The sequence below is a fragment of the Callionymus lyra genome, chromosome 19 (assembly GCF_982586985.1).
Source record: "Callionymus lyra chromosome 19, fCalLyr1.hap1.1, whole genome shotgun sequence".
Taxonomy (NCBI): Eukaryota; Metazoa; Chordata; class Actinopteri; order Syngnathiformes; family Callionymidae; genus Callionymus; species Callionymus lyra.
The window spans coordinates 9,386,810-9,414,029 of record NC_141836.1 but is presented as its reverse complement, the minus strand read 5'-3'; the positions used below and the strand labels follow the sequence as shown (position 1 = coordinate 9,414,029).

At 37.6% G+C, this 27,220-nt stretch overlaps 1 protein-coding gene and 1 pseudogene across 2 annotated transcripts in view; one reads left to right on the top strand and one right to left on the bottom strand.

The window, feature by feature from the left end:
• Nucleotides 1-27,220, bottom strand: part of nphp4 (nephronophthisis 4) — a 117,492-nt gene that overhangs the window by 61,956 nt on the left and 28,316 nt on the right. Inside the window, exons 7-11 of one of the 2 annotated variants that reach the window (XM_087781194.1) lie at nt 18,303-18,481; nt 17,703-17,838; nt 3,832-4,050; nt 2,867-3,011; nt 1,491-1,540 (exon numbers count right to left, since the gene is read on the bottom strand). In XM_087781194.1, the coding sequence (XP_087637320.1) occupies nt 1,491-1,540; nt 2,867-3,011; nt 3,832-4,050; nt 17,703-17,838; nt 18,303-18,481 (729 nt within the window). The remainder of the gene's footprint in view (nt 1-1,490; nt 1,541-2,866; nt 3,012-3,831; nt 4,051-17,702; nt 17,839-18,302; nt 18,482-27,220) is intronic. The other variant, XM_087781195.1, reaches the window with a different exon arrangement.
• LOC148059407 (uncharacterized) lies at nt 10,768-11,611 on the top strand (annotated as a pseudogene).

Sequence of the window (27,220 nt, the reverse complement as noted above, 5' to 3'; positions counted from 1 at the left end):
GATTGACACTCTTGTAAAAAGTAAAAAAAATAAAATAATCCGTGTCTTGGTTGGAATGTGATGTAACTTATATCATCATGTGATCCACATCAGGAAAATTTAACCAGAAGTATTATTAGATCCATTAAGCGTGTGGGCACTGATGCTAATGTGACATTTAATCAGGTTATACGATGGAATTTGCATGATTATTCAAGTGTTATGTGGGTCGATATTCAAATTCATATTCCTCCATGTTTTATTTTTCCTCTCTTATCCACAAAACGTATCACAGATTTATAAATACAGGAGGAGACGGAGGCGACAACACGCATGACAATGACACACGAGCGCACACGCCGACCAGCCAATTAGGGCTGCTTGTTAACCACTTAGGTACCCAGTGGTGTCGATAAAAATGGACTTACTGTGCAATCATGCTTGAGAGGGTTACACCGTTACTGTGATACACAAGTGAGTAGTCACGGAGCAATAAAGGGTATTGTTCGATTTTATCTTATACATGGGCCAAACTGATTGAACTTTTGAAACGGTGCAAGTATTTAGGTTGTGTCCAAAACTGTACCCCAAGAAAGGAAAACACACAAACATGACCCGATAAAATTATAAATTTAAAGCTTTTATTTTTTAATTCAGCTTGTGTTTAGACTAAAAATAAATAGATAAAGCACTGTATAGTTTTTTGCTTCAACTCGTAGTTATTAAAGTTCCTATATATATATATTTTAATTAAGTTTGTTTAAAAAAAAATAATTTTTATTTTATTATTTACAAATAACAAGCAAATAGCCACGACATTTACTCATTTTTGTGTCGCCGTTGAACTTCCTTTAGTCATAATGCCCTCTGCAGCTAATGGAACGATGAGATCCCAGGAATGACTGAGGATGAGAGGATACACCCGGCTTTCAGCTGCTTTTAAAGCCATTGTTCAGTGGCATATTTTGGCTCTCACTTCACCAGATGTCACTAAAATTCAGAGCCCCCTTCAACCGTTCAGAAAATTATGCAAGTGTATTGGAATATATTGAATAATATCATCTGTTCAAGTTGCATTATTTTGGCGTTAAAAGCATCAGGAGCTTTGCAGACGCACGGAGAGAACCTGCTGCGAATCATTGATTTTCATACGACTGTTTTTAAATGCAGGATGAATGCCTGTATTTTGCAAATTCCCATCAGGGAAAATGAAACCTGAAAATGGGGCGCTGAAGTCTGTGTTGCTTATTAATATCAGGTTACCACAGTTTGTGTCAGTAGGAGTTCCATTATGGTAGCAAGTGGATTGTGAAAAAAACAGGGCACAAAAGAAGGTGGAATAATGATATTAAAATATTTAAGTATAGTAGAATATAGTTGAAGAAAAAGACAGATGGAACTCACCTGTGAAGTGCTTTGTAACATAGTAATTCATTAAATATTAAGTCAGAATCTACGAAAGAGCAAGAGTCATTTGAATAAGCAAGTGAAAGGAAGATGGAAAAACTCACCGCAGGGCCTTGTGGGGAATCCAAAAGCAATGCTGGCGACATGCTGCGACCTTGGGAGAAAAATAAAAAATATTTTATATTTAAAAAACATTTCAGGAAGTATTTTTTAAAAAAGGTTATTGACTTTTTCACACCTAATTTCGACAGGTTATATAATAATGAATAAGTCTTAGTAAAATATATCTTGGCGCAGAAGTGTCAATCACACGAGTCTCGAACAGGAAGTACGAGTCAAATAGTGATAGAGTTCTTTTCAATATTAAATCAGTCTTGATTACAATCTTTCCCCAAACGTTCTTATCAAATTAATTTCCTATAACCATCTCTTATTGGACGTCTCTATAACATGGTTGATAATGATCCGTTTCTTTGCTCATCTTAAACACTGGTCTCTTTATAGGCCACACAATAAACATTTAGTCCAAGTTTGAGCCACAAAAAAATGGCATTAAACAACTTACAAGTAATAATATTTGATGTTATAAATTGGGAGTCAGTTCCAGGAAAGGCTCATATCCAAGCCGAGCCGTGCAACAGAACTGTCACACACTGAAGCCACAACAAGGTTTCCCGTAGAGCTTCGTTAGTTGCCATGGTAATAGCCATATCAAAAAGGTTCTTCCACTACACATCTTCACTCCCACTCGCTCGCGGAGCCGGGGCTTGACTGGCCTTTTTTGGAGTCTATTGTTTTGCCCCTGGTGTATCAGCGGAGCTCCCATCTGCTCCGACTGTATCCACAGACCGGACACCGGCGGAAACCGAGCTCCCTCTTGTAGATTAACATCTTCCCCCCCCTTTGGCTGCCACTTCGTTTTTAAGGACATTCTACTCCCCGGATGTTTTATGTCTCGTCGCGGAGAATGTGCTTCACCTCATTAGCCGGGACTGACGGCCGAATTGGCTATTTATTCGTGATTAACGAGTCCTTTCTTAAAGCGCCGGGCGAAACTGGCAGGTGTACAGGAGGAGACGCTCCGCGGCGTTGGAAGTGCGAGGAAGCCGGTTGCTGAAAAATCAATTAAAAACCCAAAATCCAAAACCATTAATTCCACTCGTTTGATGAGCCTAGCGGAGGGTGGAGCCGTCACGACCGCACGCCTTGATTGACGTTAGTTAGATTTCCATGAATGCAAACATTGTTATATGAATGACACTTCTGAAAATGAGCCCGACTTTTTTTTTTTCTCCCTCCGAGACACGAGGGAGAAGAACATCAAGGACGAGCACTAAAAAAAAAAAAAAGAGGTTTCGCACACGTCAGTCAAACCTTTAGGCTGGTGGAGAAGTTTACAGTTAAATCCATCCGTATAAAGTTTGAATTAATCGACAATACTTCACATTACAGACGGATACGTACGAGGAGAACATCATACCGTGTGAGGGGGACGAGGATGACCTCCTACGACGTGAACCTTCCTCCTGCTGCTGCTTCCTCCGCAGAGATGCCTTCGGGGTCGACTGAGTTCGTTCCAAACTTGTCGAGAACTGAAAGCGAATCGTATCTATGGCGTGTGAAACCTTTGAAAAAAAGAGTACGAGGTTCAGGAACTTAATGTCCGGGATATTTACTTAAAAAAATACAGGAATGTTGAGATGAGCTGCATAAAATAATAACTTAAAGAGAATCCACTGCAAAAACTAGCAAGTTTTCATCTTATTTTAAGTGAATATTAGACATATTAAGATATTAAAACAAATTTGACCCCAGAATTACTTGCATATCGTTAAAAACATCCTCTATTGTATCATCAGTATGTGTCAGTTTGTACAAAACTCTTCATTAAAATATTTAGATTAGAAACAATTTTTTCTAAAGCTAAAATCTACTATAACCACGCCCGCTCTGCTGTGATTGGTCCAAACACCGAGGTTTGTCACGCCGCATCATCAATCCCAGAAGTCTCCACCTCCAAGGGACTTGTTGTATAAACAAAGCGGGGTGTGAGTACAGCTGGCTGGAGGAAGAGTGAAGCCATTATTACGTCATAATCTGCTCTCGTAACCCCTCGTTCGCTGAGATTTCATACAAGGGAGAACTTTATAATGTAATAAGTCCAAACTATGGTCATGATGAGGAACTTACTGCATCTTGGAGAGAAAGACTTCAACATTTGAAACATGCAAGTGAGTCAGGAAAGTTTGCTTTTTACTTTTGTTGCCCTTTAAAGGTGATTTGCTCACTATTGGAAAATTATTTTTACTCTTTACGAGTTTCTTTTTGACGTTCATAGCTCGAAAGATGACATTTTAAACACATGTTGGGTCTATTAAGACATTTTAAAACAAAGAAAATAGCTTTATTCATTGTTTTTTTGCAGAGTAAACTATGCTTTATTACCTGAGATGTGCCCAGAGTTGAAATGGACTCGGGGTCGAAGGTTCTGGCAGAGGCGTCACCGCCGTAGACCATGACACTATAAGGATTTATGTTCGGACCTCCAGCCAGGTCCAGTTGAATCTCCTCCCTGCGCCAGTTTTCCGACCCGCTGAAAGGGCACCAGACGCCCCAACGAAGACACTGCAAAAAGGCTGCTCGGGAGGTTGAGGTAGACGACAGCTGCAGGATGAAAACATATCAGAGGAACCTAATACAACATATACAGTGTGTGCGACTTCACAATAGCCGTGAAAGAAAGACGACGGGATCAAGAACAGAAAGATTAAAAGATGTTGTTTTCAAATCTGAAATTTTACTCCCTTAAACGGGTGAGTTTCGAAAGTATTAAAGTATTTACTCAAATTATTTCAAGGTATTCCATGTTGTCAAAGTTGATTTAAGTCGTGCTGAATCACAGAAACACAGCACTTTCAGTGCAGCGTCATTGTACATGATTAACAGTCAGCCACCGTTACAAAGTTTAAAAAAAAAAAAGGCTTTTCGTCTTGGAGCTGGTCCACGAGGGACCAGCAGTGGTTTGCTGAATCGATTAATAAGCTGGTCGGCCTCATGGAAGTGCAATCAATCATTTCTAGGCCTGAGTCAACTACACATGGAGCGAGAGCTAGATCCAGTCTTTGGAAGAAAATAAATAAATAAAAAAAAGCTAATAATGCAGCCCTCAATGAATGGAAATGCCTGGAGAATGTCAACATGTGAAACTCACATTATGCCGTGGTTTTCGTTTTAATGTCAGGGAGGATACGTCAAAGGACGATATGGAAAACAGGACGTGGGTGTAAGAAGAGCGTTCCAGTCACTTCATTAATTCACTTCCTTTTGTAGAAAATCGTGTTTCTACATACGACGTCGATCCTACTGAGAACGGAGAACATGTGACACACATTTGACAAAACATGTCTCTTATCCAGTGCTGAGAGGCACAGATGTTAGTCAGGTTTTATTGACGACTCACCATCCAATACGTTTAAACAGAACCATCTGAAAGAATGCTTAAGAATGGGGAACATATTAAGAATTAATAAGCTGCTTATTTCTATAATTGTCCAATTATTAACCATTTTAAATTACTGGTTGTGACTATATTCTACCCTCAATAGCATGACAATTAGGAGTTAAAGCTGAACGAAAACTAAATGACTGATTATTAAAAGGAAATAAAGAAATCATTTCACATTCACTTTGGTGATAACTAGCTTTTCTCCAATTTACCCTTATTAGGTATAAGTAGAATGAAGAAAAAGTATCTTCTGAAGTAAAAATACACTAGTACTACTAGTATCCATAATATAATTACTCATAAATAAGTATTTGTAGTTGTGAATATGTACACAAGTTGCTGTTGATACCAATCGTAAAAGACTGTTAAGTTCAAAATCATCTTTAAAATAAACGTTCAAAAACTTGTAGTTTGAATATTCCACTTTAGAAAAGAACATATTTACATTTAAAGGGCTATTTTTCTTTAATAATTTGAACGCTATTAATACTTTTATAGTTGTGCTTCTTTACTTTAAAAGAAACAGAACAAGATAAATAATTAATTATTAGTAATATTTACACCTAATATGTTAGTTTTCCCCTAAATTAAAATGTAATTACTTCTTTATATCCTGTTGATAATGAGTAATTCACTTGTCGTTTAGCCTGAACTCATAATGCTATGTGTTGTAGAATCTAGTCACAGTGAACAAGGTGAGTGAGTACTTTATAATGGTTAATAAGTGGCTAATTTGCCGTTATTACACATAAATGAATAGCTTATTCATATTTAATGTTTTCCTCGTGTTACCAAAAATCTTTATAGCATTGGGACCTTAATTTAACGGACCCAACCTTCAGATAAAAACAGCAAAATTAAACAAAGGCAGGACCGCAGAGTTAAGAGCATGAATAATACACATCACCTTATGCTGAATCAGCAGAAGCTGCAACAAGATGGTCCCATGTGCACTTTCACCCATTTTCACTTGTTTACAGGTTATTTTTTAGCCAACTTGACTGAAACAAATGTCTCCAAACGTCAACAGCCACAGTTTAATATTACTTTTTTTTCCAAATAAAAGACAGTGATAGTCAATAAAATAGAGGTGAAATAAATGTTCCTATCTCTTTAAAGAACATTTTAATGTATAGCTATCAATTAAAATCGATATCCCACTCTTCCAGCTCTATTGCTTAACTCCATGTGAGACGTTTTCATTGAAATTGGAGCCGGGGATGAACTGGAAAAGAAATATGGCAGCTGTAAAACAGAACGCGATGTATTCCCCTCGGAGCCATCGGCTGTTATCACATTTTACGAGGAGGAATTAATAAGACGCACCACGCACACCGTTAAAAAAAAAGACAAAAAGAATCTTCCTTTTAGTGTATTCAGTAAAAATTGCCGGGGCAATTCATTTACTGTGTCACCCACACCCGAGTGTCGAACATGTCTGCGCTCCTGAAGAACACGACAGGAAGAGCAAAGTTAGTGTCTCGCACGTCACCAAACACCCCTTTTGTATTATTCATTGAATATATTTGGGTGCAGGAGTGATTCAGGGATGAAATTGCGGGCTGCTGTATATGGAGAAAAAAAAAAAAAAAGGAGAGAATAAAAGAGACAAAGCAGCAATCAGGGTTATCTACAGGGACGCCTACAGCCTCAGAAAAAGCTTTTATCTGTCCCACACTTATCACGGTCGTTCAAGCTTGGGATAACAAAAAAAAAAGGGGGCCATTGCGTTAGAAAATAATGTTCCGGACAATATAAAGGAACAAGTCAAACAACCAGATGGATCTTTATTATCGGCACGCACGAGTGCGATAATGTTTCTTATTAAAAAGAAAGTCTGGGTCGTAGCGTCAGAGAAAAGCCTGACTCTACATTAGTGGCATAGATCCATGACAAGACCAGTGCTCCCCCCTTTTTAATTTAAGTTTACAAACAATGTAATCTTTAATAGTCGCATCATTTCGCTCCTAGTCCCACGTTGTCATGCAGCACCCGATTTAACTGAAGACATTTTTAAACTCAAATATAAATCTAGTAATATATAAATACAGCTTTTATCAGGGGTGTTAGAAAATATCGTTACGCTGATATATTGTGAATTTTCGTTTTTCTCTTCTCAATACTGTAGCAAAAGTTTTGGTGAAAAAAATCACATTTTATTTTTTAATAATAATAATAATAATCTCTATTTATATAGCGCCTAATAGTTTATTAATAGTTAACGGTTCAATAAATTGTGTGTGGAATCGAATAATGTGATGCTTCAATTTCAAATTAACAAAAATGTACAGCGTTTGTTCATTTTTGTGTTGCAAATTTAACTGCTGGTCGCTAGATGGCAGCAGTCAGTACATCCTTCTTGGCCAATGTGCACGAAATCCTAGGCAAAGACTGAGGACGAGAGGATACAGTCGACTAAAGCAGGTTTTAAGGCGGATCAGCACCTCCAAATGATGGGTGAGCTATTGAATTAAAGTTACACTTACAGATAGTATTTTAAGAAGATATTCTTTTCCAGATTCTTTTTCCCCAACTCATTTCTTGTAATATTATAATAATTCAATGTTTGTTTGGCTTTTAAATCATATTTTATATTATATTTTAGGGTTTGTATTTCGATTAATTGTGTGTAAAATAAAATTCGATTTTTTTATTTTATTTACAATAACAATATTCACAGCAATCTTCATTATTATGTTGCTAATAAGCTTCCTGCATCTAGATGGCAGCGGTCATGTCGCCTCTGCAGCAATGTAATCCTGCGAGATCCCAGCGATGACTGAGGACGAGGGGATACAGTGGACTCGAGCCGCTTTTAAAGCTGATGTTTGGACATATTTTGGTTTCAAAACAAATGAAAGCAGTTGAATGACGCAAGAATAAAATCCTGCAACATCCTGGCAACGACTGAGGACGAGAGGATACAGTCGACTCCAGCAGCTTTTAAAGCTGAAGTTTTGACATATTTAAGTTTCAAATCAAATGAAAGCAGTTACGACTTCTTCAAGAGTCATGTGGTCTGTAAATTCTGCAACACCAGAGTCAAGTACTGGACAATACTACAAATATATACCAGTTACCACAATATCACAATACATTGTATCGTTGCCCCCGTAACGAAAAGCGTCTCGACAGACTCTTGCAACTAGAATATATTCAAACTTGATTGCACTATTATCCTGCTTCCAGTAAAGCCACAACATATTCTTTTGATTTTCTTTAATAAAAGGTTTTCTCGCGCACAGGGAGAATTTTCAAAAAGTGATTGAAGGGCTGACACAAAAAGAGGCGACGATAATTTCATTGTAAAGCCAAGAAAACTCACATTACGCATGTAATCCTCGCGACACAAACACTTGACTGCAGGCAATCAAAAGCTTAAGCAGCACAATAAGCACTTCCCTGGTTCAGTGGGACTCGTTGTGCTGTTGCACGTGGGCGTGGAGATGGTGCAGTGCTGGTAAACAAACACTAGTGCGGCAGGTAGACCCGGGCCACAAGGAACTCGTCCACGGGGGTCGAACGCATCGACTGCAAACGGTAACTCTGTGAGGATTTAATTGCAAACGCTGGTGGCGACACCAGGGCGACGTCCGATCGATGACATTATATTCCGAGCCTCGAAGAATGACTTTTTGCATTTGCAATGTTTTTCTTTTGCTGGAAACACTTTAATTAATCAGAGGGTTTTTGTCATTCGAATTAAATATGGTTGCGGTCACGTGGGTCATTTTCGTAGGCAAAGTAGCGAGATCAATAAGCAATTTCCTCAAAGTGTGTTATTGCTCCGTTGACTTTTCATGTGTGAAAGGATCATTTTTAAATAACTTTTTGTCGCCAGAGAGTTTCAAGCGTTGGAAACTGTGAGCCGAGGGGAAAAAAGTCAACATCTTGAAACATTAAACGGCTTTTTCGCAGACTTAATATCTTTTCAAATGTCGCTAAAAAAGCGTGGGTGCAATATTAAAATATCTGCACAACTCGCACAAATGTACACGTAGAAATATCACAGCCGGATTTTAGAGGACGTTTTATTTTGTTAAAAGCACGTCTTGAAGCTGAGGTTTACATATGAAAGCAAGGGTTTGTTTTTCTGATGTAGTCATTTTTTCACCGGCTTCTTGTCCATCAAAGGGGGCCGTTTTCAAAGCGCTCGCAAGAGAATCCCCGATTTTCTTTTTGAAAAATGTCCGTTAAAGAAAATGAGACGGACAATGAAAAAGTATTTTTTACTTTTACAAGATTATTTGGAATTATAAAGTAATAAAACATTGCAAAATGACAGTGAATAAAGACTAATGAACTCAGAGAGTGCAGACATCCACCAACTTTTCCATTTACCACTTTCTAGAAATATCGCTTTTATCCAAATAATTTGACACGTTTTTTAGCATTTGAAATAAAGATAATAGCAATGAGTTTGATGGGACAGCAGGTGGCAGTAGCCGTCTATATACTAGCTTGCGTAACACATGTTAGACATGAGGGAGCTTGAGCCGCAGCGTTCTACCACAGAATGACAAATTCTTCAAAAGATTTGTGGATCCAGATGGTGATCCTGACTCCGGTCAAGAGCGTAGTTCAGGCGGTCTGGATTTATTATTTAAGCAAAGAAACCGCGGCTAGTTAGCGGAGGCTAACGTGGCGAATTGACAGTCAAGTCTACCCCGACCCTAGGAAAAAGCATGTGCAGAGTAAAATTGTCCGTTACCATGTTTTTTTGAAGCCATTAGAGTGATGTTTTGATGAATGTGTACTCAACCTCCTGTATTCCTAAAAGGACATTCCAACTGTTGTCCGTCAAACATTAGCTGAAGTAATAAATTACAAAACCGTGACTTTTAAAAGGCTGTAACTTACTTACTTATAAGGAAGTACTCCTTACCTTTCTGGCCTTTGCAAACAAACAAGGCCGAAAACGAAAAGTCCAAGAAGAGCACCCTTGAGAGACTCAAGTGCCCTTCATAGCAAAAGATCAGACCAAAGTATGATCATGTTTATTCATTTAATAGCTGCAATTTTAGTTTGTTTTTTTTCTTTTTGTTATTCATTTTGCCATATTCTAACACAATAACATGTTTTTTGATGTTTTAGACCTTTTATCACCATTTATTTTATTTATGCTTTTGTGAGTATTTGTTTTTCAAGTGCATCCCGATGAGCAGTGTGCGAAAATGCAGTGCGCAATGAGCACTCAAATAGCCAAAAAATTAAGTGTGGATCGATTGGACACTTTCCACCCTTAACGGCTGCCTACTTATAACGCAGCTTAAATTGGCGAAAAGTGCCGTCAACAGTCGATTGCAATCAGCGTTAAAAAAGAAGCTGTCGAGCTTTTTCCAGTAAGTGTGTAGCAGCAGAGTTTTATTTAAGACATTACAACCCAATTGAAATTTTGCCCACTGGGCAAGTAAGTGACTTAGTACACATGTGCTATTCCTCAAATCAAACACTTCTCTATCAAATTTAATATTTAATTTAGCTTTTTCCTTTTGTTATAAAAGGCATAATGAAATATTTTCCTTTTCTTTTTTTAAAGGTTTTGTCCTTCCTTTCTATTGGCTTGACGGCCCCAGTATATACTGTGACCTCTCATATAGATGTTCCTCGTCTCCCTCTTAGTCATTTTTCTCACATGATAGGCTTAATACTGGTGCTCCCTGGTGGAGCTATTAAATATTAATATTGAGATTTGGCTCGCAGCGAGAAAAGTCGTTGACATTTCAAATATTTATCCCACTTTGTAACGAGGAAGAAGCAGGTATCAGTGACAGTCCTGACCTCTGCAAACCTGCCGCTGTCCGGCGACGGCTTCAGCGTGTAAACATCCTTGCCGAAGCCAACTTGGCCTCCTTGGTCGACGCGTCTAAAGAAGGATGGCAGCGTTGGCAACCTCTGACAAGACCGGATTCACTCCGGGGCCAATTGTGGAGGGAGATTGATGCACCTCTCGGTGGAGGGGAAGGGGCCGGAATTCAATTTAATTAGGTGGACAAAATATTGTGTCTCTGGCATGGAGCCTCCATTTCTCCTTGAAAGGGAGAGCGAAAGAAAGAGAGAAAGAGAAAGAAAGAGAGAAAGAGAAAGAAATAGAGAGAGAAAAAGAGAAAGAAAGAAAGCAAGAGAGAAAGCAAAAGAGAGAAAGGGAGAGCGAGAGAGCGGAAGAGAGAGCGAGAGCGAGGGAGCGAAAGAGAGCAAAAGAGAGCGAAAGAGAGAGAAAGCGCGAGAGCGAAAGAGAGCGAAAGTGAGAGAGTGAGGGAGAGAGAGAGAGAGCGAGAGAGAAAGAGAGAGAGCGAGAGAGAAAGAGAGAGAGCGAGAGCGAAAGAGCGAGAGCGAGAGAAAGAGCAAGTGCGAGAGCAAAAGAGCAAGAGCGAAAGAGCAAGAGCGAAAGAGAGAGAGCGAAAGAGAGAGAGCGAAATAGCGAGAAAGAGCGAAATAGCGAGAAAGAGCGAAAGAGAGCGAAAGCGAGAGAGCGAGGAAGAGAGAGAGAAAGAGAGAGAAAGAGCGAGAGCGAAAGAGAGCGAAAGCGAGAGAGTGAGGGAGAGAGAGAGAAAGGGAGAGAGAGAGAAAGAGCGAGAGCGAAAGAGAGAGAGAGAAAGCGAGAGAGAGAAAGAGCGAAAGAGAGCAAAAGCGAGAGAGCGAGGGAGAGAGAGAGAAAGAGGGAGGGAGAGAGAAAGAGCGAGAGAGAGAGAGAGAGAGAGAGAGAGAGACTACATATGAACGCTTGTTAGGTCATGATGACATCCCATCTATTAACGTGACATTTCATATCAAACAGAACAATATCTTTGAGACCCAGGTCTGCACTAATGGGGCGACTGCATTCAAAAAAAGGGGGACGAGGAGGACTGATCATTTAGTGCATCATTAAAACAAGCCATTCACCGAGGCAGAAAAAGAAATACACAATAATCTAATACCGCATGTACCTGCGCCAATTAAAATCCAAACAAGTCTCGATGGCACACGAGACACACACACACACACACACACACAGTTCACCGCAAACTTGTGTCAGGGCTTCACGCAACAGCGAGCGCCGACGGTGACACCTGAGATATTAATTGACAATTAAACGGTGACGCCGTGGATCTGGGCTAATAATGGACGCCTCGTCGCACACTGGACAAAAGACGCCGACGATCAGAGTCGTTGTTGTTGTTGTTGTTCGAGGCGTTCCATCGATTTATTTACAATGTAGGACAAGAAACACAGCATCAGTGAGAATTGACTTGAATACGATGGATTATTGTTCCTTTGTTGTGTTAGAAATGAACCTATTTAAAGGCAAAAAAACGTCAATATTTCATTATTGAAGCTATTGAAATAAAGGGATAAACACCATTCACATACTATGTGTATATATATTTTTTTTTAAATAAAGCTAATGTTTTATTTTATTTTTAGTGCCATCAACACATTCAAAACTACTTGACATTAAATAACTATAATCTGTGATTTATTTAATCGAATTAATCAATTTTAATATCCAACCTTAGAGAAAAAAAGCTTTTAACTCGACTTAGTATTTTTTATTATAGTTATTATTATTTTTATTATTATTATAGTCATAACAGTGGACGATCAAAGATTAATTAAAAATAATTTTAAAAAATCTTTGTTTTCAACCGACTTACATTTACATTCTACTGTATTTGACACTTACTTTTAGTATTATCTTGATCTTTAAAGTATGTACTTTTTTGAGTATTGTTTTGATTGTTTAAGCGCTTTGTGACCCTGGTCTCGAAAAGCGCTATATAAATAAATATTACTTACTTAAATTTTGATGCAACCTTTTTATTTTCTACCAGCAGGGGGCGAATATGATAAATAGTATCAATAAGTAATAATAAATTGAAGCAACTGACACAGAACAAAAATATTTGACAAAAACTTTCGAACGGAGGTTAAAAATTGGATTAAAAACCAACAAAACGAACTCATCGCAATACTTGACACCTATAGTTCTTACTACGTTTAGAAAATACAAACTGTTTCTAGGGGTTTAAGGTGAAATACAATCATTTACCTCATACTATCTAAATAAAGTAGCAGGTTGAAAAAAGAATAAAAATGAACCTAGCGTATAATAAAACACACTGAAAATGTTAATGTATTATTGTCTTCATCTAAAACCAAACATTTTCTTTCTATTGCTGCTAGTTTTATGTTCAATTCAATAATTTACTTTAACCTGCACAACAGCAACTGAATTCAGCACATTTTTCCACTCTCGCACTTGTTTAGATGTTTGAGAGTTTTTTGTGTTTTTCATGGACAGATTAAAAATGCAACTGAAATACGCCTACATTTTGAAACGGCGGTGCAGGAGTATCAGGATTAGATGCAGGTGGGTGTGCGTTTACATCCCGTTTAAAGCCATTGAACTTCTCAAATGCAAGCGTCTATATTCAGTGGATTCAACAATATATTTCCATTCATCAGATCCAATGATGACACGGATGTTCCAAAAAAAAAGACGCTTATTCTTTCAGTTACGACATGAAAGCTGCGAGAAGACTCGGAGCGAGTGAGTGATTGCCTTTGGATTGCTGTGGTAATGTTTTGAGAAACAAAATTGTTTTACTCTTTTCACCCACAGAATACATCAAAAGACACAATTCTATTTAATCACAGGAGGGGGACAGCCGAGGGCTTTCTGAGCCATCAGCTCAAAATGTGCTGCGCAGCACCATCTAGCGGTCATTCTGTGATCATTAAATTAAGGGTGAATGTGGGGAAAACATTTACTAGTTTTAAGAATATGACGATTTGAAAGGACAGCGATTATTAAATAAGGGAAGATTTTCATTACAATGCAGAAAACTTAAGTTTACTTCATATATTTCTTCATCATAACTTGAAACAACTTAAACAAATAAAGAGTTTAAGAATAAAAGCTCTATTGTAAACAGAGAAGCACCCAGGCTTCTCGAGACACTTTCAAAAAAAGCCAAGAATGACATTGTGATTTGAAAACACTCTTGAAAACACACCGTTCAACAACTCGAGTGTCATCGAAGCAACCTCACTGCCTCTAGAATGATGAAGCACCAGAAGAGCTTTCAAAAGTCTTTACAAGGTGAAGCTGTGAAGCACTGGACCCGTCCAGGAGTGTTTTCCAGGCACTATAGATGAAGGATAATGGTTACGATAGCTTTAGATAAAAGTTAAATGCATTTCATGCATCATATTGTGCTTTAATTTTATTTAAAGAAGTAGATTTATGTTGATTTTCTTATCTGCTATTTGTTTTGTTTGTCATTCCGCACATTTATTTACATTAAAATTCATTTTTTATCAGTAGAAATGCTTTAAGAGCAAGCCTCGCGTCAACAGTTGAAAAATGTTTTAAATTCAATTTAAAAAACACAAAAAATATACATTAGTTCCTTAAAAATTGTTGGATTTTCAAGTAAAGAGGTTGATATCTTAAGTCAGTCTTTCAAATGTTGACGCGTCTGGAGAGACTGTATCTCTTCAATAACTCATGTAAAAAATTGGAAAAATAAACCAGAATATCCAAGTTTTTAAAAAAAAGTAGATTTATGTTGATTCTCTTATCTGCCATTTAATTTGTTTGCATTCCCCACAGATATTACATTAAAAAATATTTTTTATAATATAAAAGAAATGCTCAACAGTTTATAACTGAAATTTAAATTTGAAATTCAATTAAAAAAATTGGGCAAAATATATACATAGGTTCCTTGACCTTTTAAGCATCTATTTTATTGGGTATTGTACTGATTGATTAAGCGCTTTGTGACCCTGGTCTAGAAAAGCGCTCTACAAATATTACTTTCTTATTGTATCTCTTCAATAATTAATGTAAACATTTGAAAAATAAACCACGTTTTATAATGTTTTTCCATTTAATTCTTTATAAAAATACATTAACACAAGATACGTTTTGCTTGTAAGAAGAGAAACGTCAAGATATTCAAGATGATCTTAAAAACAAGCTGCTTTATCTCACTATAATGATACGTCACAAACTAAACCAGTATATTTTCAGCTGGTACGCTAAATACTGCTAAAGTGTCACTTGTTCGGTTGTAAGACAGACGTACGTCGCTGGTCGTTCATGAATCATGTATTTATCAAGAGGACGTGCTTAAGAATAGAAACAAACCAGGAACGTGTTGTGACATGAACCGTTTAAACTTTAATTTTAAGGGAGCATTTTTTACAAACCGTCAACATTTGAATCCGTCGTTAGCTTCACATATTTTAAAGTGTTCGATCGGGATTTTTCCTTTATTCCCATTTGATTGTCACCGTCATTCATGATAAAGATAAAAGATAAAGTCGTTGAAATAGCCGCGGATATACAAGAAAAGCTGATAAATTGGAAAATTCTATTCTCTCACATTTCCTCCGTACATTAGCCAGAGAGCGTCGAGTGGCTGCAGAGGCAAGAATTAACACATGAATGCAAATGCACGGCGGCACTCAGACTGAGAGGATAGTTGTTTTTCAGCTCCAATTAATTGGCGAGACGCTGACCCCTGCTTGTATAAAGGGACAACGTTCAGTAAAACATTGAGAGCTCAGCTCTGGCATGCATAATGTGTTGAAGAGTCACCCCCGCACATAATTATCACAGTCTTTCTCCGGCTTCCTATGCCATCAGCATTTGTTAAGTGGTGCAGCTCCAATTTGGAAACGACGTCCTCTGGGAACCGACGGATTCTAACGCGCGCCGTTTACTCGGCTGAGCAAGGCACGGGCAAAAAAAATGGGATTAAATCGTTATCAAAAGACGGAAGTTACGTTGAATGTATATCAGGTTCACCCAAAAAATTAACTGGTTCAGTTCATAATTCAAAATTTCCAAAATGTCATGGTTCCGAGAATGAACTAGTTCAAGCTGCAACAAGCCGTTCTTCTTCAAAACTAAAAGCCCATATATAACCAAAGTCAGCAATTATTATATTTATTTTAACATAAATAATATACATCAGATTTCCTTATCATACCAAAAACTATTCTCTTTTTTTGTCATTATTGTAAAAAAAACAACTGAATTGTATGTGTTGTTGTGGAACAGAGTATAGAATAGAATCAATTAAATAATACACAAAATAATATGAAGAAAACACAATAAAATGAGCAATGAAAAATGTTTCCCGTTTACTCGGCTGAGCAAGGCACGGGCAAAAAAAATGGGATTAAATAGTTATCAAAAGACGGAAGTTACGTTGAATGTATATCAAGTTCACCCAAAAGATTAACTGGTTCAGTTCATAATTCAAAATTTCTGAAATCTCCAAGAATGAACTAGTTCAAGCTGCAACAAGCTGTTCTTATTCAAAACTAAAAGCCCATATATAACCAAAATCAGCAATTATTATATTTATTTTAACATAAATAATATACATCAGATTTCCTTATCATATCAGAAACTATTCTCTTTTTTTGTCAATATTGTAAAAAAAAAAAAAATGAATTTTATGTGTTGTTGTCGAACAGAGTATAGAATAGAATCAATTAAATAGAAAAATAATATGAATAAAACACAAGAAAATGAGCAGATAGTACATTAAATTAGGAATATAAAAAGTTAAATAAACAAGTCCGCAATGAAAAATGTATTCCATCCTAGTCCACCTTGTCATGAAACTTGTTTAAATTATTATATAAAAAAAAAAAATAAACTAGTTCAGTTCATAGTTCAAAATTTCCAGCTCCAAGAATGAACTACTTCGTAATCCTTTTTTTCTATATGTCGCAACAAGATCTTCATCAAAACTAAAAGCCCATTTATAATCAAAGTAAGCTATTTTTACTTTTTTTTTTTTTTATTAAAAATATCCATCAGATTTTCTCTTAATAACAGAAAATGTTTCTCATTTGTCAATATTGTAAAAACAAAAAGGGTATTTCACGTGTTGTTGTGGAGTATAGAATAGAATCAATTAAATAGATATACACATCATAATTTGAATAAAACACAATAAAATGAGCAGATAGTACATTCAATTAGGAATATAAAAGTTAAATAAACAAGTCCGCAATGAAAAATGTATTCCATCCTCGTCCACCTTGTCATGAAACTTGTTTAAATTATTATATAAAAAAAATTAACTAGTTCAGTTCAACAAAATTTCCAAAGTTTCTGGCTCCAAGAATGAACTACTTCATAATTCTTTTTTTCTATATGTTGCAACAAGATGTTCTTCTTCAAAAGTAAAAGCCCATATATAACCAAAATCAGCAATTATTAAATTAATTTTAACATTAAAAATATCCATCAGATTTTCTCTTAATAACAGAAACTATCTCATTGGTCAATATTGTAAAAACAAAAAGGGTATTTCACGTGTTGTGGAAAAGAGTATAGAATACAATCAATTGAATAGATATACACAAAATAATATGAATGAAACGCATGAAAACGAGCAAATAGTACCTAAACTTGGGAATATAAAAGTTAAATAAACAAGTCCGCAATGAAAAAGGTTTTACATCCTCGTCCATCTTGTCATGAAACTTTTAGTTTAAATGATTATAGAAAGTTGCTGCCATTTGTTTTGATAAGCAGTTTGTGTGCAACTGTTGATTGGGTGTTTTACCGCGACACATTAAGACCCGTTTAACATCGTATTTTAGCAAATTTCTGCCTCCAAGTCAAGTAGAAATCTGGCCACCTACTGAACGAAGATGAACGTAAAGAGTGTTTCGTTTACAAGAATGAACGCGATCATCAGGAAAAAATACACTACGTTCAGTTCATGCTCGTCCAAAAATATGAGTATATGAGTTCATTAACCACCGTTCGATGATCTAGTTCATTCGGACTCACCATCGTTTCTCGGCCGATCGGAGCAGAGAAGACGTACTCCAGCTGGAAAACGACCCCCAGAGCTTTATGATTGGCCAGATGGAGCTCCAGGCTGCTGCGAAGACTCAGGGTCTGAGGTGGACTTGATGCCGCAGACCTGGAGCCCACAACAAAAAAAAAAAAAAAGAGGTCAAACCTTGAAAAAAAGGAAATGATTGTAGAAAAGTGGCACCGCCGGCTCTGCATCGTCCGACTTCTGGTTCGTCTTTGAAACGCCATCTTTCGTTTCTCAATTATCTCCGTTACGCGACGACTCGCTTTGACAAGAAGTCATGATGGATCAATACTCGGGTCTTTGTTTCATGTGTGGGATGTATTGTCCCGCCTAGATCATTGAAGGACACTTGCTTTGCTGAAGGTTAACTTGTTTCATCTTCATGACGTCCTTGGACACAAAACAACCGAGTAATTGTGTTTGATTTCAAAAGTGTTTACATGTCTTGAGACGATACACAAAAGAAGTTGTAGGTTTTTAAAATTCCGAAGAGGTTCACCGGGAAAAGGAAATAATCCTGATGTTGGAGATATAACCGCGATGGGAGGAAACGTTCATTTACTCACCCGTCTTTGGCGCTGTGTTTGGAGGCGCTATCTGATCGCCCCCTGGAGGCGGGAGACGTGGGCTCCAGCACCACCACTTGGGGTTTCTCGATGAAGCACCAGCCGTTGTGGACGCCGACGTGAAGCCTCCTCTCTTGGATGACCACGGACTTCTGGGAGCAGTCTGGACTCTGTTGTTTCTGTTTCGACACAAGAAGATTTGAAGGCGATACAGTCGTTTAAAAGGAACATTTATTTTAAATTAACTTGAAAGAAAACATCCAAGATAATCTGGCCAACCAGGTCATGATATATATATTGTTATATAAAAATTAAAATACATTAATGTTCATGTTCATATGGTGACTGATAAAGATGTGTGTTTTAGATGAGAGAAGGAACAGAGATGATAGATGTCAACAATTTTAGTAAAACAGATAAGCAAAAACATTTATTTGGTAGTAGTAGTAGAACCTGCACTTTATAGAAAGACAATCATATTGTAACAAACAATTCATTAAAGTTCTACAGCTGTTGATTAATACTTGCCTCTCATTTACATACATTTATATTTTGTATAGTCTTTTTTGTCCGAATGGGACACTAATAGACTCAGGGACTCATTCATTCATCATGATATTGGGCTTTTAGAGCGAAGTGCAAGGTTAAATTTGTATACTTTCTCCTTTTTTATCTATATTCTTAATTTCTGTATATGTGCAGGTTGTTCTTTTGTTTGAACTTTGTTCTTGTTTTTATGAAACTTGCTATACTGAACTGGAAACACAATTTATTTGCAGATGGATTAATAAAATCTATTTATCAATCCATCTATATTTGTAGCCATATGGAAAACTTGCTCATAGCCTCTACATAGCTAATGTTTATATAATGTTTTACTGTGTACATTCAATATCCATACTTACATCTAGTAGAAACGTGCTTTATAATAATAGCTCATACTTTGGGATTACATTTATAAGAGACAGAATAAGAATAATTAAAAGTAAGTCACGTCTAGTGTAAAAATAAGTAGAACATATTTTGCCCGGAGATAAGTTCATTAATAGTAAATCCTGTATAAAAGTCTCATGAAAGGCAAATATTTGACGAAATGTAATATTATATAATCAGCGAAAATGTTAAAAATTACAATAACTACTCAGATTCAATTTCACTCACAAAGTCCAGAGGTTGAATTTGTTTTCGTCATAATAATAAACATCTTTGCCTCCTTCATCCCCAGTGAAGACCTGTCCAGGGTGTCCCCCGGCTATCACCCCAAGCAGATGGGACAGCCCCCCGGGGACCCCGATAAGTAGATGTCGCGGAAAATGATTAAAATACGTTTTCTGTCTTGTTAATACTCAAGACAAATGCACATTGGCACTTAAGATCTGATTATTTCACACATTTCCTATAATTATAAATAAAAAAACATGAATTAAAGAAGGTTCATCAATATAACATGACCTCTGAGGAGCGGCTCTTCAAATAAACCACGTTAAGCAGCCAAAAAATTTTGAAAACACATTAATTGCCTCGACTTTTCAACCCTCAAACGAAAATGAAAGTGCGAGTCTCCTTATGTTCCACACCTGAACAATTTTGTCCCTGTGCTTGCTCATCTTCACATTATGCCCACGACTCCCACACTTCATTTATTCCTCTTCTCTTTTTTCTTTTTTTTCTCCTCATGTCATTCTCGCTCGCCGTCCCTCTAACTGCTGAAACCATCTCTATATCGCGTCTATACCCGCCCACGGCCCTCGCTGAAATTACCATATCAATTCAGCTTTATGTTTCTTTCTTTTCGAATGGGAGAAGGCGGGAGAGAAAGCGGAGCCTCGCATGCCCACAGTGCAACCCACGTCGGAAAAGTGCTCGGCGCTGTTGTCCTCATTTTACGTCCTCGGCTATTAATGTCTGGTTGTTTACCAGCCTGTACGGAGGAGAACCGTCACTCAGACGCGTGTCTGGATGTAGAACCATCGGATCTCTTTATCATGTCCCAATTACTAATGCCTTAGTCATTTATTCGAGCGAGGAATCTAAAGAAAAGATACTTTTCATGAAGAGAATGATCCGAGGAGACGACCACTGGTGACTCAGAGCTCAATGTACAGGCTGTTTAAATTGTGTCAGCACTCATTTGGCTTACAGGGAGAGTTATATAACGCTCTTGCAGCTGGATCACAGGAGCTAAAGCTCTATTCAATTAATGTTCAGCACCTCAGTGCCAAGACGAAGATGTTCCCGAACATCAAACGTTTGAGTCAGAACCTCCTGCGTACACTTCCAGCGTCACTAATTACGGGAGGAAACGACGACAATATCCAACGTGTGCACACAAAAGAGGAAGATATGAGTTTTGTTGACGAGCTTAAAATAGGGAGGAAAAAATAAGAAGAATTCCACGGTGTTAGAAGAGGGGAAAACAACAAAAAACTGTTCGTATAAACCTGTTCGCCCCGTTAGCAAAGCAATAAGTTGAACCCGAAACAAAGACAACCAGGAAATATCGTTGAATAATGACTAAAGTTTCTCCCGGAGACGGAAGTGCTTATTTATTTATAATACATTTGTTTGCGAGGAAAATACCGATGCTTTCCAAAGAAATTAAGGTTAATGTCCCAAAGCTTTTTTCTTTTTTTTTTTAATAGTCCCGTCTAGTGATTTAAAAAGAAAAATAAATTTTATGGATCATTTAATCATCATCTGTGGAATCACCTAAAAGGAAAGAAAAACTTAATTTTATTTGATTATTGTAGCAAATTAAAGTATCGGTATTTAAGGGGGAACAAAAGCGTCTTCATAAAGTCATTTATTGCTACTTGATGAAGCTGAAAACATTTTACACCCATTTTTTCAACTACAAACAAGAAATTTAGGCTTAATTTCTGTCTTAATAGCTAAAGAAAATACAATTTTCTGGACTTTTCGGTCCAAAGCGACTCATCGTCAAGTTAGTTTTCAGTCTTTGTCGTGTGTAATGACATTAAAAACCTTTAATTATTGTTCACTTGTTTGAATTGATAGTATATTTATACGTCAACCGTCATTTGTCCTGACTTCCATAAACGAACCTAAAAAAAAAAAAAAAAGTTAAAGCATTAATATTGTGCAGCCTTGAAAGTATAAATGCAGTTTGAGCACACCTTTTTTAGGATCATCTACCCCACCTTTACTGGATCAAAGGTAAACATTTTCATCACGTATGATCGACTACAAAAGGGAAATGATTGACACGATAGCAGCATTACCGTTTAATTGGACTGTTTAAAGCCGTCAAACGAATTGATCGTGCAGAATAAAACAAGTTGTGACCAAGAAAATGTTATTTAAACAAGAGCCAAAATGTGCATTTAAACGTAAAGTCACATAACATAGCAAAGACAAAAGAATGAATAGTCATTACCTGTTGCAGAACGCACTTCAATGAACACCATCACCTGCTTCAGATTCATTTTTAACTTTGGTTATTACCATTTCAAATGAGGAAAAATGCATTTTTATTAGCTGGATACATGTCACCGTTTCACATTTGAACACAGGAAGTTGTGACCAGAAATAAACCAGACTGTGTTCATGTTAAAAAAGAAACCACTGGGGAAAACATGGTCCAATTCTAGTCTCACTCACTACTGTGTCGCAGTCACACGGTTCCTCCTCGTTCGCCTGATGCATGAATATTTCAAGGCAAAGAGGCTTTAAAGGGGAGAAAAAAAAAAATTGGACCCCAAGTTAAATTAAACTCGGCGAGCCACGTAAGACAGACTTCGTGAGTGATGAGCACTGCTGTGCAACACCGTGAACAACTGCTGGTTCACTTCCTTTCATGTCACGTTGGTTCTCCAGATCTGTCTTTTAAGAGAAAGCTAAGCAGACACGGACACTCATGCTTGATACTGTTGCAGAGAGAGGTCTCAGTAGGTGTTTGAAAAGATGTTAATCTCCATTTTTTGTAGTTTAAAGAAATAACGATTTAAAAAAAATATTGAATATGGCGCAGTGGTGAGCGTTTGAGTTCACTGGCATCCTGTCCAGGGTGTCCCCTGCCTCTCGCCCAATGAAACTGGGATAGGCTCCAGTCTCCCCACGACCCCCATAAGGGATAAAGCGGTAGAAAATGTATGAATCAAACCTTATTGTGAAAATGGTAGCATTTGTTTTGAAAATTAAGAGCAGCTGTGTGGTTTCCCTTCTGGTCACAGTACCATGGCTTGGCTCTTCAAGACACTTCAGTGTAATCAGCTACAAAATCTGAGAACATTGTTCTAAACCTGGTAGAATACAGTCCTGGTAAATAACTACATGAAGCAAAAGGATAAGATCCCCATTTTACATCTCAATGTTTCAACTCCAAACGTCACCGAAAAGATGGCGGATACAAGAAGCCGAAGAGAGCAGGTGGTCTCACTTTGAGGAGAAAAACAACAAAAACAGCCTTGGTAGTACTTAACAAGCCGCTTTAATAAAGCGTTGATCCCTTCTTATTTACAATTAATTCAAACATGATTCCGAGACAGTCGAAATTTTCTATGATTAACTATATAAATCAAAGTTTAACTGTTGTATGCAAGCGTGCCACAAGAAATTCTAAAGTACCTGAACTCACCAGTGGACGTTCAAGGTGCTGCGAGCAAGTGAGAACGTAGAAGAATTAAAGGAGTCAATCATATTTGTTTCCTCCTCAAAGGAGAAAATGTGATTGTCATCACAAGTTAAAACCCCAAATGGAGGAAAAGTTTTTCATGGTTCTTCCTTCTGTCGCCTTGAGCTCATACCCAACACCAATACATACATAATAGTTCTACCTAATCTAATACGGTCAACAATATAAAAGTCAATCAGCTCATCAAATGTAGTGTAAGTTTCATCTCTATATACAAAGTGACGATATATAGATACAAACTTGGAACATCATAATCCACAGAAACTTGTAGGCTGTAGCAGTAAAAGTCATGTTTGTGTATATGTGGGCATGTGTGCGTTTAAGTGCGTCCTACATGTGAATAAAAGTAGAATTAAAAAATAATCTCTTTGGAGATTCAGACATAATCCTATTTTTGATACATGACTGATCCTAAAATGTCCATTCTGTGGTGGAGAAATGTTTTTTTGTGTGACAAATGTGACAAAGAAGGTATAACAAACATTTAAATAGATTTTTACATGCATTATCCACATCACAGGAGGTTATTTTCGTGCGTACCACTCAGTCCCACTGGTAAAAGAAATTATCACTAGGAAGGTGTAAAAGCATAATCTGTGGAAAAAACTATTTAAGAAGTGATAATACAAGAAGATTAGACAGTTGAGCAGAATATCCATCAGGAGACGAGTTCCTCTTTCACAGTCTTCAAACCAGATTTTTTTGTTCTTCATTTAAGACATTTAAGATGTGTGTTTATGCGTGTGTGTGTGTGTTCCAACCCACACACGCAGTGGATGTTAGCTCCCCCATATTGAGGGTGAGTCATGCATGGCAAGAAACAGTGGCGGAATCATTAGCATGCCGTTCTCATCCTCCCACTCCTTTACTACTCAACAGATTTTAACTGAAACACCACTTCCACTGATAGATGGGTGTGAGACCCCCACTGGAAAATATTTTTTTTTTAAATATCAGCATTTGTTTCCATTTACTCTTTTAGCACAGTGAGCAATATTTATTTCCTAAAACAATCATCAAATATCGTTTAAAAAAAACTGTATTTTTTACAAATATATATTTAGATTACCATATTTTCCGGACTATAAGTCGCATTTTTTTTCCATAGCTTGGCCGTGGGTGTGATTTATACTCTGGAGCGACTGATGTGTGAAATTATTAACACATTATTACCGATATATCATTTCAGTTATTTTGACACTAAACCACAAGAGGGCGCTCTTGGCCTGTGTTGATCATTTCGACGTAGAAGAGGAAGCGCGCATCTTCTACGTCCGGAGTTAGCGGAGTTGTTTAAAAGTGACAGAGGATGAAGATTTCTTTGGATTTTAGTTATTTGGAGTTACACGGATGGTTTGGTAAACATGTTAGCATGTTATTTATGCTATAGTTATCTGAATAACGCTTAATACTTTATGTTAACATACCAGGAATGTTCTCAGTTGTGTCATGAAACGTAAGCAAACGTACAATTATTCAGCCTGTTGTCGCCTCTATTCTATTTTTATTTTAAATTGCCTTTCAAGATGACATGTTTGTTCTTGGTGTTGGATTTTATCAAATAAATTTCCCCCAAAAAATGCGACTTATATACGTTTTTTCCTTCTTTATTAAGCATTTCATGGCTGGTGCGACTTGTGCTCCGGAGCGACTTATAGTCCGGAAAATACGGTATCTGATAACAATTCAATATTCAATCCGATTTCTCACTCCACTTCCCTGAACCACCTCATTCTTCTTCTGCCGTTTGGCAGGAAAAAACCCCGCAGCCGAAGGAGGCAAAGGCCAACCGGGAATCAGGTTCCCCCGACGGGAACTACACAGTCCCCCCAACAATGCTCTGGTGGGTGGTTAGTATCAAGAGTAACCCCCGAATGTTTCACCTTCTGGATTCCCAGCAGGACGTTGCGATGGGCCACGCTAGACCGATCCACTCCGGAGTGCAACCCGGTGCAAGTAATGAAGGCCATTATTAACACCAGGCTACTTCCTCCTTTGCTCCATTATCCGGGTTAGAAGCTCCACTTGTCTTGGCTGGCCTCGAGTGCAACAAGTTACAGAACAGAAACTCACCGTTGTGACCCCCATGATCGTAACTGTTGCAGCTGTAGCCCTGACATTAACGTCCTTCGCCGCTGACGTGTGAAGATTAATGATCCTCCGATGACCAGGCAGAGGCTCTCCAACAACAACAAGTCTGCATTATTAATCATTGCTATTGTAACAGTGACTCACTGGTGTCGTGACCTACTGATTTTAATTGGCTATTTACTCATCAAAACCAGGACAGCGAGCACGTTTTGTGAATGTTCATTTTGAAAAGAAATCGACTTCGTTCGTTGTCGTCGTCACGTTGAATATTTTCCGTTTGAAGTCTAAAAATAGGTTTTTCCTTCCGTTAAAATTGGGATTAGAACCTTCAAAATACTGCACATTTTTCAAGCCATTACCATCTCATTCAAGACGACTCACAATGGATCAGCACACATCACCACTCATGGCTACATAATAACCTAGGCTTAAGTGTTGCTGCAGAAAAATGGCATTGTATGTAATACCAAAAGTAACTTTTTGCTGCAATTTGTGAAGTGACAATATTTGTCTGCCAAAATCAACAAAGGAAACACTGTGCCATGTTCAAATAGACTAGACTAGAGGTGTGTATTGGCAAGAATCAGGCGATAAGATGCGTATCACGAAAGAGGGACAATAATACAATATATATACAGTATAGTAAGAACAGAGATATTTTTCTGTAGTTTTGTCGAGTACTTGACTCTGGTGTTGCCGAATTTACAGACCACATGACAACTCTTGACCAAGTTGTAACTGATCTCATGTGTTTCGAAAACAAAATATGTTCAGCTTTAAAACTGCTAACATCGACTGTATCCCCTTGTCCTCAGTCACTGGCTGGGTCTCAAAAGAAAAAAATGCATCGAATATTGACACGTTTATTGTAAATGAAGAGTTAGCTTACTGTACTAACCATTTATTCAAATATGAAACCGGAAATAACTAATAAAAATAGAATATAATTCAAAAGCCAAAGTCGACACAGTGCTGATGAATATCGATAGTATTGGGACAAAAAATATCGCAATTTATTGGTGCAATATTTTTTCACATCCCTAGTAAATGGGTCACAAAACCCATTTCATCTTGATTCATTTATACATTATGTTTGAGGACAATTTTGTTTTTCCCATGTTTAGCTGGTAATGTCAAGTAAAGAGAATAGTTTTCTTTTTCGTCGGTTCTAGATTGATTGAAGTTATAGCAAAGCTATTATAACTTTTGCTTAGCAGAGGTTTGTGGTTTGCAGAGCTTTTCAACACTTACATTTATAATATAAGTGCAAAAAAAAAATGATGTAGCAAAACCCAAAGGTGGATATAAGGAGCTTAAAGTGGAAGAATTACATAACTCGTGAGTTTATTTTGGGGGGATTACATCAAATAACTTTCGTCTCCTGATATTATTTTTTTTCTCTTGGCTTCATCAGTATGCCGTTACCATGGCAACCGCTGTTCCCGTTCTCAGGTATTCCTTCACATTATCAAACCATTTCTTTCTTATTAAACAAAATGTCAGATATTAATTACCTGCTAAGACATTATCTCGGGCGTCCCCCCCGACTATCGATCCATCATTATTCATTACTACAATGTGGTCTCAGTCAACCAGCACTCGTCTTTTTCTTTTCTTTTTTTTTTTTACATTGAATTGTCACCATGAGGAATTAGGCGAGGCACGACGTGTCCTTTGGAGCAGTCGGTTCCCTCAGCCTCCCGAGCAAAAAAAAAGTCCCAATTTGAGTGAGTTTTTTTTTTGTCTTTAATGACAAATGAATATTTCACCGCAAGCTTTGTCGGCAGACTTTCGCCGTCATTAAATCAGCCCAAGGCTTTTTTTTTTTTTGTTCCGCCCGGAGCGTGGCATCCGTCTATTCCTGCGCCTCAACCTCCGCTGTGTTCACTTCCATCCCTGGTCTTTTGATCAGGATTCAAGATGTTACACAACGTCTGACGGGGGGGGATGTGGGTGAACAACAGGTAAGCCGAGGTGACGGTTTGAACCTCGGATGGCGAGGGCGAGAGGTTGTCTCTCTTCAGCCGCCGTTGCACTTGTGGTTTCTTCAAATCCACATTCCGCTAATTAAAGTTGCATAGTTGACATGAGACGCTATTAAAGTAGGGCACTTGCTCTATAATGCATGGGATCAGTGTGAAAAAGAAGCCGCGCTCTTGATAGTTTGTGGGTC